General features: G+C 44.4%; 1 protein-coding gene across 3 annotated transcripts in view; it reads right to left on the bottom strand.

Moving 5' to 3' along the window:
• The window catches only part of LOC137095149 (WD and tetratricopeptide repeats protein 1-like), a 94,628-nt gene extending 77,871 nt beyond the window's left edge, over positions 1-16,757 (bottom strand). The window contains exons 1-6 of one of the 3 annotated variants that reach the window (XM_067461458.1): positions 16,449-16,756; positions 9,622-9,757; positions 7,103-7,251; positions 5,129-5,212; positions 4,467-4,513; positions 2,709-2,820 (exon numbers count right to left, since the gene is read on the bottom strand). In XM_067461458.1, coding sequence (XP_067317559.1) covers positions 2,709-2,820; positions 4,467-4,513; positions 5,129-5,212; positions 7,103-7,225 — 366 coding nt within the window. In that variant the 5' untranslated portion in view covers positions 7,226-7,251; positions 9,622-9,757; positions 16,449-16,756. Of the gene's footprint in view, positions 1-2,708; positions 2,821-4,466; positions 4,514-5,128; positions 5,213-7,102; positions 7,252-9,621; positions 9,758-16,448 lie in introns of all 3 variants that reach the window. The other 2 variants (XM_067461459.1, XM_067461457.1) reach the window with 2 other exon arrangements.
• Between the last annotated feature and the right edge of the window lie 4,044 nt (positions 16,758-20,801).

Raw genomic sequence — 20,801 nt, 5'->3', positions numbered from 1 at the left:
GGCCCCGCCCCTCCCGCCCCCGCCCCCGCTCCGGCTTCAACTCCTGCCGTGTTACCAGGCCGGCTGGGGACGTTTGCGTGCTGTGCTGTCCCTGGTCTGCTGCTAGCTCCGCCTCTGGTCTCAAGGCCGCCAAGGGAGCCAAAACCGGAGCATGGGACGTAGCCGTGAGGGGCGGGGTTCTCTTCTCCCACTGCCTCCCCGCTCCGGTTTTGGCTCCCTCGGCAGCCTTGAAACCAGAGGCGGAGTTAGCAGCAGACCAGGGACAGCACAGCACGCAAACGTCCCCAGCTGGCTTGGTAACACGGCAGGAGTCGAAACCAAAGCGGGGGGCGGGGACGGGAGAGCTCGCTCTGGTGCTGAGGCCGCGCCCCCCCCCGTCCCCGCCCCCGGCTCTGGTTTTGACTCCTGCCGCATTACCAGGCCAGCTAGGGATGTTTGTGTGCTGTGCTGTCCCTGGTCTGCTGCTAGCTCCGCCTCTGGTTTCAAGGCCGCCAAGGGAGTCAAAACCGGAGCGGGGAGGCAGTGGGAGAAGAGAACCCTGCCCCTCGCGGCTCCGTCCCATGCTCCGGTTTTGGCTCCCTTGGCGGCCTTGAGACCAGAGGCGGAGCTAGCAGCAGACCAGGGACAGCACAGCACGCAAACGTCCCCAGCCGGCCTGGTAACACGGCAGGAGTTAAGTTTGCAAGCTTGGTAATTGATTAAATGTCCTTTGTCCACTATCTGGCCACTTGGAGTTCCTCTGGTGTTGCTGCAAGGAGCTCCTCCATTGTGCATCATGTGGCAGGGCTCAGGGTGCATTGCAGCAGCTGGTCTGTGGTTTGCTCTTCTCCACACTTGCATGTCATGGATTCCACTTTGTAGCCCCATTTCTGAAGGTTGGCTCTGCATCTCCTGGTGCCAGAGCGCAGTCTGTTCAGCGCCTTCCAAGTTGCCCAGTCTTCCTTGTGCCCTGGGGGGGGGGGGGGGTTCTCATCTGGTATCAGCCATGGATCGAGGCTCTGCGTTTTAGCCTGCCACTTTTTGACTCTTGCTTGCTGAGGTATCCCTGTGAGTATCTCTGTAGATCTTAGTAAGCTATTTCTTGATTTAAGACATTTCTTTGCTGGCTGATATCCAAACAGAGGATGGGCCAGAGATGTCCCTGCTTTGAATCATAGAGTTGGAAGAGACCTCATGGGCCATCCAGTCCAACCCCATTCTGCCAGGAAGCAGGAATATTGCATTCAAATCACCCCCGACAGATGGCTATCCAACCTCTGTTTAAAAGCTTCCAAAGAAGGAGCCTCCACCACACTCCGGGGCAGAGAGTTCCACTGCTGAATGGCTCTCACAGTCAGGAAGTTCTTCCTCATGTTCAGATGGAATCTCCTTTCTTGTAGTTTGAAGCCATTGTTCCATTGCATCCTAGTCTCCAGGGCAGCAAAAAAAAGCTTGCTCCCTCCTCCCTGTGGCTTCCTCTCACATATTTATACATGGACGTCATCATGTCTCCTCTCATCCTTCTCTTCTTCAAGCCAAACATGCACAGCTCTTTAAGCTGTTCCTCATAGGGCTTGTTCTCCAGACCCTTGATCATTTTAGTCACCCTCCTCTGGACACATTCCAGCTTGTCAATATCTCTCTTCAACTGTGGTGCCCAGAAATGGACCAATTGGTCTAACCAAGGCAGAACAGAGCATGGGGAGCAGGACTTCCCTTGATCTAGACACTAGACTCCTATTGATGCAGGCCAACATCCCATTGGCTTTTTTTTCCCACTGTATCACATTGCTGGCTCATGTTTAACTTGTTGTCCACAAGGACCCCAAGATCTTTTTTACATGTACTGCTATCGAGCCACACGTCCCCCATCCTGTATCTTTGAATTTATTTTTGACAGAAGTCAAACTTGAAAGCTCTTATTGTCCCAGGGTCCCCCTTCTTCTTTTCTGATCTCTTTTCCCCTTCTAACAATTAAAAATCACCTGGCTATGTTCTTGAGAAACTCTAAAACAATTCAAGCTGTCACGGTGATTTAAGGATGAAGACATGTCAAGATGTGACCCAGTAAACATGTGCCATGCCAAATGCTACATTTCTGAAGGATGAGGGCCCAATCTGCCCTTCTCTTCTGATAGGAGGTCCTGATTTATAAAGACTGCATATAGATAAAAATTTTACAAATGCTTTGCCTTCACCTCAGTACTTGTAGTACAAAGCTTGACTTCTATTTGCATGCAAGCTTCTATGCCAACATAAATGTAATCTGAACCATTTAAAGTCTGCTTTTATACTTGCCAGCATGATGTAAAGGACCCAGAGTGTAAATGAAATTCAAGGGAGAAAGAGCAACTATAATGCCCAATGTAAGGTACAGTGTCCCTCTCACATGAACCTGCATGTCATAAACATTTGAATTAAAATTACCATATTGAATTCAAATCTGATTTTTTAAAAATTTTATTTGGTGTGCATTGGAAGAGGGGTGGTCTTATACGGCGAGTATATCCCAAACTCTATATTTTAACTGGAAAATTTGGGGGTCGTCTTATACTCCCAGTCGTCTTATATGTCGGAATATACGGTACTCCTACTTGTACATATAACTAAACAGTACCAGATTTGCTACCCAAATTCTATAACTAAATCCCCCAGCTGCCCCTAAATATCTAACCTTAAAACAAGAGCATTTCATGTCCTTCTGCAAACTTACTCCAAATCCGACTCACCTTGACAGAGAATATGTTTGCCGTGTGGCCCGTGTGCATGGAAAGGAGCTTCTTGTGATTCAGGGGATCCCACACAATTGTGTGCTGGTCATCAGAGCCTGAGGCCAGCAAGCTGACAAGCAAAAGGAGGCAGAACATTACATGTTAAGCTACATAAGCAATTTCAAAATGATTGCTGCTATTCCACATCCATTTTCAGTTGACACTCAAATGCAAGTGCCATTCTGGCAGACTGAAATTGCAGAATTATAGACAACAATGAGGAAATAGAGGGAAGCTCCATTATTTGCTGGGCAGATTAAGAGAAATGGGTCCAGACAATAGCAGATCACCCACAGACAAATGACAATTCTTTATAGAAATGGTCGTCTTTGGGTTGCTGTGAGTTTTCTGGGCGGTATGGTCATGTTCCAGAAGCATTTTCTCCTGATGTTTCACCCACATCTATGGCAGATGAGAACCTCACAACTTCTGAGGATGCCTGCAATAGATGTGGGCAAAACATCAGGAGAAAATGCTTCTGGAACATGGCCATACAGCCTGGAAAATTCACAGCAACCCAGTGATTCCAGCCATGAAAGCCTCCAACAACACATTGCCCTCTCTGTTCAGTGAGTATTCTACAAATTGGTGGAGGTACCTATTCTGCTACACAAACACTTGAATCATGAATAAGCAATGTATTCTAACCTTGAAGCCAAGGTTGTAAAATACACATATTACTTTTTCATGCCAGAGGTGAAGGACAAGATTGTCCATCCCTCCACTGTGTGTGCAGAATAGCTGGATTAAACTTCAATAATGAACAGGGGCTCCTATTGCAGTGCTACTCAGAATGGTGGTCTAAGGACAGATGCCAGTCACCAGATCACCTGTTTCAGTTACTGCATAGCTTCCAAGAAAGGATACTCTCCAGTGACAAATGGGTACAAATTGACAGCCTTCAGCAGGCTTCTAAATTGTTCTCTACAGACCTCAAGGAACGTGGCCTTAAGAACAATATATCCAGTATATTCTATCCTCACTACCATAACTTATGCTAAAACAGCATTCAATTAAGACAAATGTGAGAATCTTGCCAAAGACTTCTAGAAGTTCACAAGCAGGTGGTTCCTTCTAAACTAGTGGGTCCCAACTTTTGGTCCTGCAGGTTCTCGGGACATCAACTCTTAGAAGCCCCAATCAGCTTGGCCAACTGTCAGGAATTCTGAGAGCTGAAATCCAAAACATATGCCAGTCCGAAGGTTGCGAATCACTGCTGTAAACCAATGCCTAGTATTCATCATTAAACAATTCTATGGATGATGTTTGGTCAACAGCTTTCATGGCCAAAATCACTGGGTTGTTGTGTGTTTTCCAGGCTGTATGACCATGTTCCAGAAGCATTCTCTCCTGATGTTTCGCTTGCATAGTGATGCAGGCGAAACGTCAGAAGAGAATGCTTCTGGAACATGGCTATACAGCCCAGAAAACACACAAAAACCCAATTCTATGGACTGTAGTCTCATTTTGCCACTATAGTTAACAGCTACAACATGAACACACCAGATCTTTGGGGTTTTTAAGCGATTTATCAAATGTTATCCCTAAAAACTGAAAGACTACTGTAGAGGCACAATTTGACTGAGCTGCACAAAAGGAAAAATGCAAATCCGTTCACTATAAAATCAGTTACAAATATAAGATCCCTCCATCCAACTTAGAATACATGCTGCAATAGGCATTTGTCCATCCTTTGTATTTTGAAGTCATACTTACTTTCCCTTTTCATTCCATTCAAGACAGTTGACACAGCCTGTGTGGCCCTAAACGAAGAAGTCAGAAAGTGATACCTAAATATTACATTTAAGACTGTCCAAAGAAAAAATATGTAATTCCTTCCATTAGTTAGGACATGCCTAGTTTTTTAAGTAATTTGAAAACAGATAGCTGAATAGCTGAGTCATAAACCTCTGCCTGGCTTGCACTACAATAGGCTGAAACTGGAAATTCCCTTGATGGATGAAAAATAAATATCCACATTAAAAAAACCAAATATGTTAGGGAGAAGTATTTGAGCTGTGTTCTACTCGCAAAAGAAAAAAGAAAAAAAAAAGATTTTTCTCTTTTTCTAAAGCAGGGATTCTCAAACGTTTTCAGCCACAGAGCCCTTTTTAAAGCAAAAGTGTCTTGTGGAGCCCCAAGAAGACCTCGTATTGGATAGGACGAACCAATGCTTTTATTTTCCATTTCTATTCAGCTATAAATGGAAAATAAAAGCACAAGATTATATTCCTCAGGGAATGTTTCTAAAAGGCATGCCAAAAAAGGGAATATTCACTCTTGAAGAGAAAAAAAACTGCACTTGCATTATTAGCAGTCATGTGTTCAGTGGCGATTATCTTAGGACAGGTATGCATTTCAATTTTTCCAGTGCTTACCTGCAGCTCAGCCTCCAAGCCCAGGCGTTGGATGAATGGGTCTGTAACATGATAATGGCGTTCGAAGCTGAGGGCACCCTTCTCCTGTGAAGAGCAAATGAACACCATACTTTTTGCACTATGCAAGCATGGCCCTTCTTGATCAATCAACAAGAGAGTAGTGAATCTAATGTTGGGTTGCTGTGAATTTCCCAGGCTATATAGCCATGTTCCAAAAGCATTCTCTCCTGACCTTTTACCCACATCTATGGCAGGCATTATCAGAGACTGGGGTGGAAACTAGACAAGTGGGGTTTATATATCTGTGGAATTGCAACATTCACACTTGTCTCAAGCAGATAAGAGTTCTTTCTCCCACCCTGGACATTCCACAGATATATAAACCTCGCTTGCATAGTTTTGAACCGACCCTTCAACCTCTGAGGATGCCTGCCATAGATGTGGGTGAAACATCTGGAGAGAATGCTTCTGAAAATGGCCATACAGCCCAGAAAACTCACAGCAACCCAGTGATTCCAGCCATGAAAACCTTCAACAATAAATCCAATGTTGTTTCACTTAAGCACAAAATGCACTGCATATGACATTCTCCAATTCTGATATTTCAAGTTTTTGGAAACAATGAACAGATTGTCATGCAATGGCAAGACAGTCTGTGGTTTACTGACTTCTGGATTTTCTTCTTTCTGAACTTATCCAGAAAAAGAAGAAACAATTGTCAGCTTGCCACAAAATCATAGTTTGAAGCTACAGCTTGTAGCTGGTTTACAAACTCTGGCTCACCATTATGACTGAACTCCAGAACAATGGCTTCTCACTAATTTGTTGGCCAAGTTACAAAACCTGAGATAGGAATAGCAAAAAAAAAGGGGGGGGGGCAGGACAGAAACACCAGCAATAACCATTTGAATGGTCTTCGGGACAATTCATGACTTGAGCAACAAATCCCAATGAACGTAAAACATGGGTTAGGCATGATTGCCACTGTCAGTATTTCCTGCCTGCAATTTCTTTCTGATCCAACTGCCTACTATCCAACTTCCTATAATCCACATTGTTATATACCCCTCAATTTTGGATAATAGTTAAACTAGACAAAATAGTTCACTTCCTAGTCTGAAGAAATTCTTTGTTTTTACTATAGCATATCAATGCAGCTGAGAATTTTTTAAAAAATGTTCCACAACATTTCCCACAGCCATTCCTACATTATATGATGCAGTGTAATGAAAGCCTTCTTCAGCCAGATGCCCGCCAGATGTGTTTGGACTATAATGTTCATCAGACTACCATTTGATCCTACTAGCCATGCCAGAACTGATTGACAGGAGTAGCATTCACAAACATGGACGACACTGGGTTAAGGAACAGTATAATATGTTATGGTCTTTTTTCAGTTTCAAACGGGGCAAACAATAGTGAAAGGGCAAAGCAGTATCTTTCATTTGCCTTTCTCAGATCAACTTTAAGAGCCTCTTGCCATAATGTCAAAGAACAGTCTGACAGTAACATCTAAATCAAATGTATGAACAAAACAGAAAGCTTTTAAATGTGACACTTGGGATGCATCTAAACTGTTGAATGACTGTAGTGTGACACTACTTGCATTGGAATGGCTCAATGATATAGAATTATAGAATTTGTGGTTTTATAAGGTCTTTGGCATGGTTTGCCAAAGAGTTGCAGGTGTTCACCAAACATAGGATTCCATAGTAGTGAGCCTTGGCAGTGAAAGTGGTGTGAAACTACAGCAGATGCACCCTAACACAATCCATGTTTTCATCTGCCACTATTCTCTTTTACCCCAATCCCAGAAAAACAAGCAAAAGACTGGGAGGGTGGGGTTGTCTCACAATCTCTGAAGATGTCATAGATGTGAAAAAACGACAGGAGAAAATGCTTATGGAACATGGCCACACGGGCCAGGAAAACCCACAGCAACCCAAGCAAAATATTCTTTAAAACAAGACACACCTTGAGCTGTCTGTGGATGAGATCCCTAGTAATGTTCGCTTTTGCCATCTTCTCGCAACAGGGCTGACGAAAGCAAGTTAATGGAGGCACTGCTGTAAATCCAAGCATTCCAGTAGCGTTCATGTCCACAGAGAAGGCATTGAAATTACCTGTGGTCAAACAAAGTTGAGGAAGAAAACTGCACTTATTTATACAGGATATTAAAAAGTGTTTCTAACCAGAGGAAAGGATTCCCTGTCCTAGAAATCTAAGATGTTTAGATACTTCCTCCAATCTGACTTGCAAAGTAAAATCTTACATAAACCTGAATATTCCCTGTTCTAGAATTAGGATAGATAACCATAACTCTCCAGTTGTTGAATGACTACAGTTCCATCCTCCCTGATGTTGGTTAGGGTTGCAGTTGACTAGTATGAGATGAGATATTTTAATACGATATAGTTTTAAGGTCTAGGTCAGGGGTCCTCAAACTAAGGCTCAAGGGCCAGATACGGTCCTCCAAGGTCATTTACCTGGCCCTCACTCAGGGTCAGCCTAAGTTTTTTTTTAAATTCTTTATAAGAGTTTTACAAAAATGGATATGCAGTAAGGGGGGGGGGATATGTGTGTTGGTTTGGGTGGGATGGGGGTGGCGTTTTGGGAGAAAAAAAAGGGGGGTGAAGGGAACAGGATGTAGGGATATAAAGCAGGGGAGTGTGGTGGAGGGGTTGGCTTCCCAATCTTCCTTCCGACGTTCATATTTTCTTTCTCTCTGAAATGACTTGAAAATACACAACAACAACTACAATCCTATCTCATCAGCCAAAAGTAGGTCTTATATTTATTAAAATTGTAAGTTTATATTTGCTAAAATTATTTTTCATTTTAATTATTGTATTGTTTTAAAGTGTTTTTTGCACTACAAAAAACCGCTTTGAGTCCCCCAGGGGTAAAAAAAATCAGTATATAAATACTGTAAATAAATAAATAAGATATGTGCAGTGTGTATAGGAATTCGTTCATTTTTTTTTCAAATTATAATCCGGCCCTCCAAGTTTGAAGGACTGCGACCTGGCCCTTTGTTTAAAAGGTTTGAGGACCCCTGGTCAAGGTTATCTTTTCAAAACCTATAGACAAATTAGGGTTTTATAAGTATCTTTAAATGGTGGTAAATCTTAATTTATATCCTAACCTAATGTAAATACTGTACTGATGTAAATGTAAGATGAAATTCTACACTGGTCACTGACTGTAAATAAAGGTTTGACTTGACTTTGATTAGCGCTGTAGAGAAAAGCAACTAGAGGGCAACACTTGCCAATCTCTTATTCTAGAATGATGTCCAGGTGCCTCTTAAATTCAGTTTAAATATCAAGCACAAGCTCAAGTGTTCCCATAAGTTTAGTGTGTTAATTCTGGTTCAACTACCTAAACTCATACTTTCCTGTTACAATTCCTAAGACATAATGGGTTTAAGGAAACCTTAATTCTGAACCACTTTAAATTGGTCAGAGCTGCCTTGTTGCATTTCAAAGCTTCCCTTCAAAAATCACGGTAACACATGTGATTGTACACCACAACTTTAAATAAAAGCTTGGGTTTCATAGGCCCCTTCCACACAGCTGAATTAAACCCCACATTATCTGCTTTGAACTGGAATATATGGCAGTGTGGACAGGTGACCCAGTTCAAAGAAGATATGGTGGGATTTTCTACCTTGATATTCTGGAATATAGGGCACATAGTGGAGGATATTTTAGTATTTCCTTGATAAAATTTGTCAGAGAAAGGTAGGATACAAATCTACTATCATCGTATTTAAGATCATCTTGGGAGGCTCTGCTCTTGATCTCGCCTCCCTCGCAGGTTCAATTGGCAGAGATGAGAGACAGGGCCTTTTCCGTGGTGCCCTCTCAGCTGTGGAACTCCTTCCCCAGGGATATTAGCTCAAGTCCCTCCCTCCCTCCCGAACTTTCACAAGAGAATAAAAATGTGGCTTTGTGACCAAGCCTTTAGAGAACTTGCGCAATAGATAGACTTGGAACAATGTGCAATGACCAGATTATGTTCGTGGATTACGTGTTTAACTCTGAATGCATTGTTTTTAAATGTTTTGATTGTTTTTAATGTACTTTTTAATTGTATTTTAATATTTATTTAAGTGTACATTGTGTTCTAAGGCATCAAATAGTTGTCTGTATGTAAAGCCGTCTTGAATCCCCTCCGGGATGAGAAAGGCGCGGTAGAAATGCCATAAATAAATACATACATAATACAATGTATGTTGGGATGTTCACATTTCAACAAGAAACAACTGAAAACTTTGGCATTTTTTGGATTGTGCTTTAGCTGGCATTGCAATGTGTGCAACGAGTGCTAAAATAGAGAGAGATGCAATGGTGGGACTGGTGCTGCAAGAAATAATTTCACAGGCATACAAATACCCAGTTTTGTGGTGCTCTTTAGTTTCTCCAGCAAGAGAGACAAGCAAAGAAAATAGTAAGTATTTTTAAAGCCCAATAAACTTTAGGAGCTCTTACTTTTCTTAGTGGGAAGAACCCAGATGGTTGAGAAACAGCGCTAAAGCTCTGCTCCCACTGTAAACAGACCATGGCCCTCTCACAATAAAGGGGACAATGTAGCTGGGGCTCCTCTGTAATTTCTGCATTGACTCAGCTGTGGAAAAGGGAGGAAAAGATAACAAGAGATGCGACTTAAGGCCCTTCCACACAGCTTTATATCCCAGGCAGAAAATCCCACATTATCTGAATGTGGACTCAGATAACCCAGTTCAAAACAGATATTGTGGGATTTTCTGCCTTGATATTCCGGATATAGGGCTGTGTAGAAGGGCCTTGAGGCCCCTTCCACGCAGCTGAATAAAATCCCATATTATCTGCTTTGAACTAGAATATATAGAAGTATAAACTCAGATAACCCAGTTCAAAGCAGATATTATGGGATCTTCTGTCTTGATATTCTGGATTATATGGCTGTGTGGAAGGGCCCTAAGTAAAACAGACAAAGCAAATTCACACAAAATTAGTTTAATGTGCTTTGAAATACCTAGCAAGGAAAATCAGTAGCTATTTGAGAAATCAAAAATCAGCAGTTAATGCAGAGCCTTTCATCAAGACAAAAATGCCAGGTGAACCTCACTTTCCCTTCAATAAAAATGGAACAACAGCAGCAGCAGCAGCCGTTCGAGTCCATGGATGTCTTGGGGCCCATTCCACACAGCCATTTAACCCAGAATATCAAGATATTCCAGTTCAAAACAGCTATTGTAGATTATCTACCTTGATATTCTGGGATATATGGCTTCGTGGCAAAGGACCCTTCCACACAGCCCTATATCCCAGAATATAAGGGCAGAAAATCCCACATTATCTGAGTGTGGACTCAAATAACCCAGTTCAAAGCAGATAATGTGGGATTTCCTGCCCTGATATTCTAGGATATAGGGCTGTGTGGAAGGGCCCACAGACAGCAAAGCAAATACCACCGGGGTGTTAAGCCTTCCGTGTGTTATCCAAAGCTTATATATGGCTGGAGTTACACTTATAATGGACCTGTTCCAACTTACATACAAATTCAATTTAAGAACAAACCTACAGAACTTGGGGACTGTTTCTATGTACATAATGAGATATCCTGGAGATATGTGAGTGTGTATGTGTCCATCACATCACTCAATTTATGGCAACTCAATTAATGTCATAAGTTTTTCCTAATCTTCAGAGCCGATTTCATCTGAAATATAACTTACAGTCTCTCTTCCAAATGCCAACCAGGAATGACCCTACTTAGCTTCCAGGATTATAAGAAATCTGGTGTACTTTATTTAGATGATCCCTCATTGTCCAAGTAAGATTGTCCTGCAAGTGCGGTATCTTGGCAGTGGGTACATAGGTGACTGATGCCCTATTCTTGATCTGCATGTTCTCCTGCTGTGAGGACATCCGTTTCCAGGTGGAAGACTGGTTTGATGCGCCTTCCTCTTGGCACGTTTCTCCCTTTGGCACGTTTCTCCCTTTTGCCCTCCATTCGTGCCTCTTCAAATTCACTAGCACTGCTGGTCACAGCTGACTTCCAGCTGGAGTGCTCAAGGGCCAGGGCTTCCCAGTTCTCTGTGTCTATACCACAGTTTTTAAGGCTTTGAGCCCATCTTAAAATATTTTTTCTTGTCTACCAACATTCCATTTTCCACTCTTGAGTTGAGAGTAGATGATGATTGGGAGATGACGATTGGTCATTTCGACAATGTGGCCAGTCCAGCGGAGTTGATGGCATAGGAGCATCGCTTCAATGCTAGTGGTCTTTGTTCCTTCCAGCACACTGACATTTGTCCGTCTGTCTTCCTAAGATCTGGTGCATTTAGGGTATATATAGATCCTCTCATGTGTGTGTCTGTGCCTTTGGTTGCTGTCAATTTTACACACTTTACACATTAAAAGTCTAGATCAAACATATGTAAATTCCTACCAGCTGTTAGGAATTGTGGGAGTTGAGCTCCAAAACACCTGGATGACCAAAGTTTGCATATGCCTGGCCTAGATGCTAAATTCATTCATGTTGCGTGTACTTTATATACACAGACTGATTATCGCATTATATAATACTTCCAATTATTTTGTGCCAGAAACGAAATCTAGTATTCACCCAACCACCAGAAACCTCCCAGAGACTCTTGTGGATTCAGGGGCGAAGGGAGACTCAAGTTTGTATCAAAGGACTTTGCTGCTAAACAAATAAAGAAAGCAAAGAAAACCAGGTAATGCTGGGAAGGGGTGGAAGAGAAAGAAAACAAGGGCCCTTTCTACACTGCCATATAAAATCCTGATTATCGGCTTTGAATTGGATTATAAAGGCAGTGTAGACTTAGGGTCCTTTCAGACAGGTCCTGTATCCCAGGATCTGATCCCAGGTTTTCTGTTTATCCAGATTATCTGACAGTGGGGACTGTTATAATCCAGGATAAAGTAGAAAACCTGGGATCAGATCCTGGGATTTAGGGCCTGTCTAGAAGGGTCCTCATATAATACAGTTCAAAGCAGATAATGTGGATTATCTAATTTGATAATGTGGATTATATGGCAGTGTAGAAAGGGCCAAGGAGGGAATCTGGCAAGCATGGCAAAACTTAAGCCCTAAGTGTTTTGGACTTCAACTCCCAGAGTGGGGAATCTGGGGGTGCTTTTATGTAGAATTTTAGTAATGTTGAGCATGAAACAAAGTGTGCATATGTTGAACCATCAGAAGGAAAAGTGTCACTATCTCAACTATACCATGTGGACAATTCTGGAATATTCTAGGTAAGGGATGCTCAACCCATAGGTAAAGGTTTTCCCTGACATTAAGTCTAGTCATGTCCAGCTGGGGGGTTGTGCTCATCTCCATTTCTAAGCCAAAGAGCTAGCATTGTCCAGGACATCTCCAAGGTCATGTGGTCGGCATGACTGCATGGATTGCTGTTGCCTTCCTGCTGGAGCAGTAACTATTGATCTACTCACGTTTGCATGTTTTCAAACTGCTAGGTTGGCAGAAGCTGGGCCTAACAGCGGGAGCTCACTCTGCTCCCCAGATTCGAACCACCAACCTTTTGGTCAGCAAGTTCAGCAGCTCAGCAAGTTAACCTGCTGCGTCACCGGCAGGATATAAATACAGTAGACTTGCTTACCTAATATAAACAGGCTGGCAGAACATTGGATAATAAGGTGAGATTCAGGAAAAGTACATATATTAAATGTCAAATTACATTATGATTTTACAAATCAAGCAACAAAACATCATGTTTTACAACAAATCGACAAAAAAGCAGTTCAATACATGGTAATGTTATGTAGTAATTACTGTATTTATGAATTTAGCACCAAACATCAAAATGTATTAAACAAAGTGGATCCGGGCAGGAGGCAGACTGCGTTGGATAATACAGAATGTTGGATAACTGAAGGTTGAATAAGCGAGACTCTACAGTAAATCTATATAAATAAAAATGTAATGTTCGTTTGTGGTATTCACAGAACTCAAAAACGCTGGGAAAATTGACACCAAATTTGGACACAAGGCAGCATTCAGAGCAATCTATGTCCTGCACTCAAAAAAATTCCTCCCAAGAAACAATAAGACCTTTAAATTTTAAAAAGGAAAAAGAGAACACTGCGCATGCGTGCAAACCCATTCTCTTCCCCCCATCCCCGTTGCGTGGGCACAGCCAGCGCGAGAGGCACCAACAGCCATCCTCCCTCACTGCTGGATCAGGGCAAGAGGCAAGGGAGGCTGGGAGCACCGAGGAGGCCACCTTACCTCACCTTTCCCTTCTGTTCAATTCTCTCAGTGGTGGAGTTTAGCATGCTCATTGATTGAAGGTGAATTAAAAAGCCTAACCAGCAGATGTGGAAGCAGAGAGGGCTTGCATCCTCCTCCTCCCTGCTCAAGACCCAGCAATTTATTTATTTATTTATTTATTTACTTTACTTGTATACCGCAGTTTCTCAGCCTAACGGCGACTCAACGTGGTTTACAACAAAGGTACAACAATCAACAATATACAATTTAAAACCACAAAAACATAATACACAATATTGACACAGCAATAACAACCCAATGCATCTCATAACTAAAATCATGATCCAGTTTCGTCGTCCTTATTACCATTCCTGTAATCATCACATTCATTGCACCGATTAACCAAATGCCTGTTCGAACATCCAGGTTTTTAATCTTCTTCTGAACACCATCAGCGAGGGGGCTGGTTCTTGAGCCAGGGAGCTCCGCCCCGCCCCCTTCCTCGCAGGTCGCAGGACATGAACAGCACTGAATATGGTGCAAAAAGGCAGGGTGTGAGGAGGGAGAACAAAGACCCCCCTCCCCCCGCAGCTGAATCCTAATTGCTGTTTGATTGAAGGTGAACTAGAAATCCAAAGAAATCCCACATGTCTCTTCCTCTTCTTCTTCTTCTTCTTAATCAGAGGCTAAATGGCCATCTATCAGAAGTGCCTTGATTATGTTTGTCCTTTATAGCAGAAAGGGCTGTACTGGATGGCCCTTGGAGGTCCCTTCCTACCCTAGAATTCTATTATTATTATTATTATTATTATTATTATTAAGCAGAGAGTGAATGTCCATCTGTCAGGTGTGCTTTGATTGTGGGGCAGGACTGGATGGTCCTTGGTGGTCCTTTCCTACCTTAGAATTCTATTACTATTATTTATTTATTTATTATTAAGCAGAGAGTGTATGTCCATCTCTCAGGAGTGCTTTGATTGTGGGGCAGGATTGGATGGCCCTTGGAGGTCTCTTCTTACCCTAGGATTCTATTATTACTAATACTATTGTTGTTGTTATTATTATTAAGCAGACTTTCTCCTTTCTTAATTTTCCATAACACCAAAATGTGCCACCTCTCAGGCCAACAAATGACCATCACTCATAAAAACACTGAAAAACACAGCAGAAGAGACTTAAAAAGCCAAAATTCATTTTAAAAATCCATTACAGCGCATGCAAATATACACAAATATACACATATACACACACAATACACATATACACAGACTGGGCCACAGCAGCGCATGGCAGGGGCAGCTAGTAAATAGATAAGTTTCTCTCCCGTTGTTTTCTCAGACCTGTTCTTAACTGTAAGTCATTTGTAAGTCAGATGTAATTGTGGGAGTCCAAAACACCTGGAGGGACCAAGCCTATATACTCTGGCATTGACTGCCAGGCCTTAATGCGAAACAATCCTGGGAATAATAGTTCTGCAAGGGAGCAGCATTCTTTGGGCAAAGAAACCTGAAGACGTTATAAAACAGGATGTTAGGGATTGTGGGAGTTGGAATCCAAAACATCTGGATGGAAGGCTGAAGTTTGCCGAGGTTAGGGCAGTTTCAAATGCCTCAAGTTGTCATAGATTGGGGCCTGGAGGGAGGGCCGAAGTGTCCCAAGATCTGTTATAAAACTACAGCTCCCACCATTCCACAGTTTGAGCTGGTCAAAGGATATCAAGCTGCATCAATGCTACAGTGTACAAGCACCCAAGGGGAAGGAAGGGCGCTATGGAATCCCAAAAGTTGTAGTTCAACAAGCTCTTTCACCTTCTCTGCCAAGGCCTCACCAAACTACAATTCCCAGGAGGCCAAAGAGTGGGGTTAAGGTGGTTTCAAATGTCTCAAGTCCTCACAGATTGGGGCCTGCAGGCCAAACCACCTGCAGGGAGGGCCAAAGTATGCCCAGGCCTGTTATAAAACTACAGCTGCCACCATTCCATAGTATGAGCTGTACTGTATGAGCCCAAGGAGAAGGGGTGCTATAGAACCCCAGTAGTTGTGTTTTGACCAGGTCTTTCGCGTTCTCTGCCAAGGCCTCATCAAACTACAACTCCCAGGAGGCCACAGCACGAGGTGATGGCCGTTTCAAATTCTTCAAGTTGTCTTAGAATGGGACCTGGAGTCCAAAACAATTGGAGGAAGGGCCGAAGCTTGTCCATGCCTGTTATAAAACTACAGATCCCACCATTCCATAGTATGAGCAGTTCAAAGGATGTCAAGCTGCCTCAATGCTACTGTGTACATGCACCCAAGGGGAAGGAAGGGTGCTATGGAATCCCAAAAGTTGTAGTTTGACCAGGTCTTTCTCCTTCTCTGCCAAGGCCTCACCAAACTACAACTCCCAGGAGGCCACAGCGCGGGGTGACGGCCGTTTCAAATTCTTCAAGTCATCTTAGAATGGGACCTGGAGTCCAAAACACCTGGAGGAAGGGCCGAAGCTTGCCCAGGCCTGTTATAAAACTACAGCTTCCACCATTCCACAGTATGAGCAGTTCAAAGGATGTCAAGCTGCATTAATGCTACAGTGTACTCGCACCCAAGGGGAAGGAGGGGCGCTATAGAAACTCAAAAGTTGTGTTTTGACCAGGTCTTTCGCCTTCTCTGCCAAGGCCTCACCAAACTACAACTCACAGGAGACCACAGAGCAGGGTTAGTACAATTTCATATGCCTCAGTTCGTCTTAGATTGGGACCTGGAGTTCAAAACACCTGGAGGAAGGACAGAAGCTTGTCCAGGCCTGTTATAAAACTACAGCTCCCACCATTCCACAGTATAAGCAGTTCGAAGGATGTCAAGCTGCATCAATGCTACAGTGTTCACGAACCCAAGGGGAAGGAGGGGTGCTATGGAACCCCAAAAGTTGTAGTTTGACCAGGTCTTTCGCCTTCTTTGCCAAGACCTCACCAAACTACAACTCCCAGGAGGCCACAGAGCAGGGTTAGGACAATTTCATATGCCTTAGGTCGTCCTGAATTGAGGCCTGTAATTCCCCCGGCCTGGGAAGCCGTTGGGAGCCGAAGAAGGGGTAGAGTTACCTGCCAGGCCTGCGTAGAGGGCGAGGGGCCCCTTGGACGTCCATGCAGCCCCAGGGCCAGGGCCAAGGCAGGGACCCTTCCCGGAGACGCCAACTCCTCAGGCCCCGGCCTGGCTGGGAGCGGAGCTTCCACAAGCCCCGTCCTCCCTCAACCGCCTCTTCCTGCTGTCGAAGCCTCTCTCCTGAGGCAACAGCCCTCACCCCAACGCCGTCTCGTTTCCGCGCCACACACGCGCCGCACTGCGCTTGCGCGACGCTAATTGCGCCACCGAGCCCCTATCCGAACGCCGGCCTGGAAGCTCCGCGAGTGGCGCAAGCGCGCTCCGAGAATAAAGTACCCTGCTTTTCCCCTCTTTTGACGTTCCAACGCTCCCATTGGTCGGGAGGTAGTGAAAGGCGTTCCGCCCAATGGGGAATCGAAAGGGGACGGGATGTCTGTGGCCGAGCTGCGCACTTAAAGAGTAACGGAAGAGAGAGGCAGTACCGAAAAGGCTGCTGGGAATTGAAGTGGGCTTTAATGTATAAACCAGACATAGGCAAACTTGGGCCCTTCAGGTGCTTTGGACTTCAACTCCCACAATTCCTAACAGCCTCAGGCCCTTTCCTTTTCCCCCTCAGTCGCTTGAGGCTGTTAGGAATTGTGGGAGTTGAAGTCCAAAACACCTGAAGGGCCCAAGTTTGCCTATGCCTGGTTTGTACATTAAAGCCCACTTCAATTCCCAGCAGCCTGAGGGGGGGAAAGGAAAGGGCCTGAGGCTGTTAGGAATTGTGGGAGTTGAAGTCCAAAATACCTGAAGGGCCCAAGTTTGCCTATGCCTGCTGTAAATCATCACCTCCTGAGAAAAATGTATAATATCACAAAGGATAACCACCTTACATGCTTCATAGGAAATCTGCTACAAAACAGGAGCTTTTTTGTTGAGTTCCAGTACCAGAGAAGCAGATGGCGGAAACAGAGCGGCCTACCTCAGGGGAGCGTGCTTGCTCCATCAGTGTTTAACTTTTACGTCATGGCTCTTGTGAGAAGCACGTCACATCCTGCAGCTCCTCCATGATGACATCATGGCAGCAGTCTTGGACAGCAATGGGTCCTAAAGTGATCCATTTAAGGAGGAATCAGGTGTCAAATAGGGCTGTGTGATTGCCCCAACTTTATTCTCCATCTTCATCACTATGATACTTCATCTTGTTGACGGGAAGCTTCCCACTGGAGTGGAAATTATCTATTGGACACATCGCAAGTGCTGCACATCGCAAGTGCTGAACCTGACCCAGCACATAGAAGATGGCTTTGAAAGGCAGCAGATCACAGGAGCTGTCTTCATAGACCTGTCAGCAGCCTATGATACTGTGAACCACCGCCTCCTCCTGAGAAAAATGTATAATATCACAAAGGACGACCACCTCACCCGCCTCATAGGAAACCTGCTACAAAACAGGAGCTTTTTTGTTGAGTTCCAGGGCCAGAGAAGCAGATGGCGGAAACAGAAGAACGGCCTGCCTCAGGGGAGCGTGCTTGCTCCATCCATGTTCAACATCTACACAAATGACCAGCCACTGCCAGAAGGGACAGAGAGTTTCATCTATGCTGACGATCGTGCCATTACTGCTCAAGCAGGGAGCTTTGAGATGGCAGAACAGAAGCTCTCCGAAGCTCTAGGTGCTCTTACTGCCTATTACAGGGAAAACCATCTGATCCCTAATCCATCTAAAACACAGACATGCGCCTTTCACCTTAAGAACAGACAAGCATCCCGAGCTCTGAGGATTACCTGGGAAGGAATCCCACTGGAGCATTGCAGCGCACCCAAATACCTGGGAGTCACTTTGGACCGTGCTCTGACCTACAAGAAGCACTGCCTGAACATCAAACAAAAAGTGGGCGCTAGAAACAACATCATACGAAAGCTGACTGGCACAACTTGGGGATCACAACCAGACACAGTGAAGACATCTGCCCTTGCGCTATGCTACTCTGCTGCTGAGTATGCATGCCCAGTGTGGAACACATCTCATCACACTAAAACAGTGGATGTGGCTCTTAATGAGACATGCCGCATTATCACGGGGTGTCTGCGACCCACACCACTGGAGAAATTACACTGCTTAGCCGGTATTGCACCACCTGACATCCGCCGGGAAGTAGCAGCCAATAGTGAAAGGACCAAGGCAGAGACATCTGCAGCTCATCCCCTGTTTGGGTATCAGCCAGCACGTCAACGACTTAAATCAAGACATAGTTTTCTTAGAACTACAGAGACACTCGCTGGAACACCCCAGCAAGCGAGAGTCCAAAAGTGGCAGGCCCAAACCCAGCACCTCAATTCATGGGTGATACCAGATGAGAGACTCCCCCCTGGGCACACAGAAGACTGGGCGACTTGGAAGGCGCTGAACAGATTGCGCTCTGGCACCACGAGATGCAGAGCCAATCTTAAGAAATGGGGCTACAGGGTGGAATCCTCGGCATGCGAGTGCGGAGAAGAACAAACCACTGACCACCTGCTGCAATGCACCCTGAGCCCTGCCACATGCACGATGGAGGACCTTCTTGCGGCAACCCCAGAGGCACTCCAAGTGGCCAGATACTGGTCAAAGGACATTTAACCAAATACCAAATTTACAAAATCTGTGTGGTTTTTTCTTTTTCTTTTTCTTTTTAATCTCTGTGTTTGTTTTGCTCTGTTAGAATTGTAACACAATGGTTGCTGATGACACGATAAATAATAATAATATCTATTGGACAGATGGCAAGCTATTTAACCTCAGCAGACTGAAAGGCAAAACCAAGGTTACAACAACATCTGTTATAGTATTTTAGTATGCTGATGACAATGTTGTCTGTGCGCATTCAGAAGAAGACCTACAAGCCACTCTAAAGACCTTCGCAGAAGCATACGAGAAGCTCGGCCTGTCATTGAACATTGAGAAAACTAAAATGCTCTTCCAGCAGTCACCAGCCAATCCCTCTCCAATGCCAGAGATACAGCTTAATGGTGTAACATTAGAAAATGTTGACCATTTCTGCTACCTTGGCAGCCACCTCTCCACAAAAGTCAACCTTGACACCGAAATACAACACCGCCTGAGCTCTGTGAATGCAGCATTTTCCCAAATGAAGCAGAGAGTGTTTGGGGACCGGCACATCTGTAGGGATACCAAGGTGCTTGTTTATAAAGCTATTGTCCTCCCAACTCTGCTTTACACCTGCAAGACGTGGACTGTCTACAAACATCACATGCAACTCCTGGAACGATTCCATCAGCTCTGCCTCTGGAAAATCCTGCAAATCTCTTGGGAAGACAAGCGGACAAATATCAGTGTGCCGAAAAAGCAAAGACCACCAGCACTGAAGCGATGGGCCTCCAGTATCAACACTACTGGACCGGCCACGTTGTCCGGATGCCTGACCACCATCTCCCAAAGCAGTTGCTCTACTCCAAATTCAAGAATGGAAAACGGAATGTTGGTGGGCAGGAAAAGAGATTTAAAGATGGGCTCAAAGCCAACCTTAAAAACTCTGGCATGGACACTGAGAACTGGGAAGCCCTGGCCCTTGAGCCCTCCAACTGGAAGTCAGCTGTGACCAGCAGTGCTGTCAAATTTGAAGAGGCATGAATGGAGGGCAAAAGAGAAAAGCGTGCCAAGAGGAAGGCGCATCAAGCCAGCCCTGACTGGGACTGCTTTCCACCTGGAAACCAATGCCCTCACTGTGGGAGAAGATTCAGATCAAGAATAGGGCTCCACAGTCATCTGCGAACCCACTGCCAATACACTGATCCTGGAAGACTATCCTACTCGGACAAGTAAGTAAGTTAACTTTTACACAAATAACCAATCACTGCCAGAAGAGACAAAGAGTTTCATCTATGCTGATGATCATGCCATCACCGCCCAAGCAGGAAACTTTGAAATAGTTGAACAGAAGCTCTCCGAAGCTTTAGGTGTGCTCATTGCCTATTACAGGGAAAACTAGCTGATTCCTAATCCATCTAAAATGCAGACATGTGTTTTTCATCTTAAGAACAGACACATGTCTTGAGCTCCGAGTATTACCTGGGAAGGAATCCCACTGGAGCATTGCAGCACACCAAAATACCTGGGAGTCACTCTGGACCGTGCTCTGACTTACAAAAAATGACTTACAATTTTTTTTAAAAATAAACAAACAAATAAACAAATAAAATAAAATAACAATAAACTAGAAATAAATAGCAAAGGATCACCGCCGTGTTGCGGCGCTGGAGCTTGAGCACCTCAATGATGTCATGAGCGAAACCGTGAAGGGCCACCCAAGACGGGACGGTCGTGGCAGAGAGGTCAGACCAAGCGTGATCCCTGGGGAAGGCAATGG

The sequence above is a fragment of the Anolis sagrei genome, chromosome Y, assembly GCF_037176765.1.
Source record: "Anolis sagrei isolate rAnoSag1 chromosome Y, rAnoSag1.mat, whole genome shotgun sequence".
Taxonomy (NCBI): Eukaryota; Metazoa; Chordata; class Lepidosauria; order Squamata; family Dactyloidae; genus Anolis; species Anolis sagrei.
The sequence above is the reverse complement of the archived record's forward strand: the minus strand, read 5'-3'. Positions and strand labels throughout refer to the sequence as shown.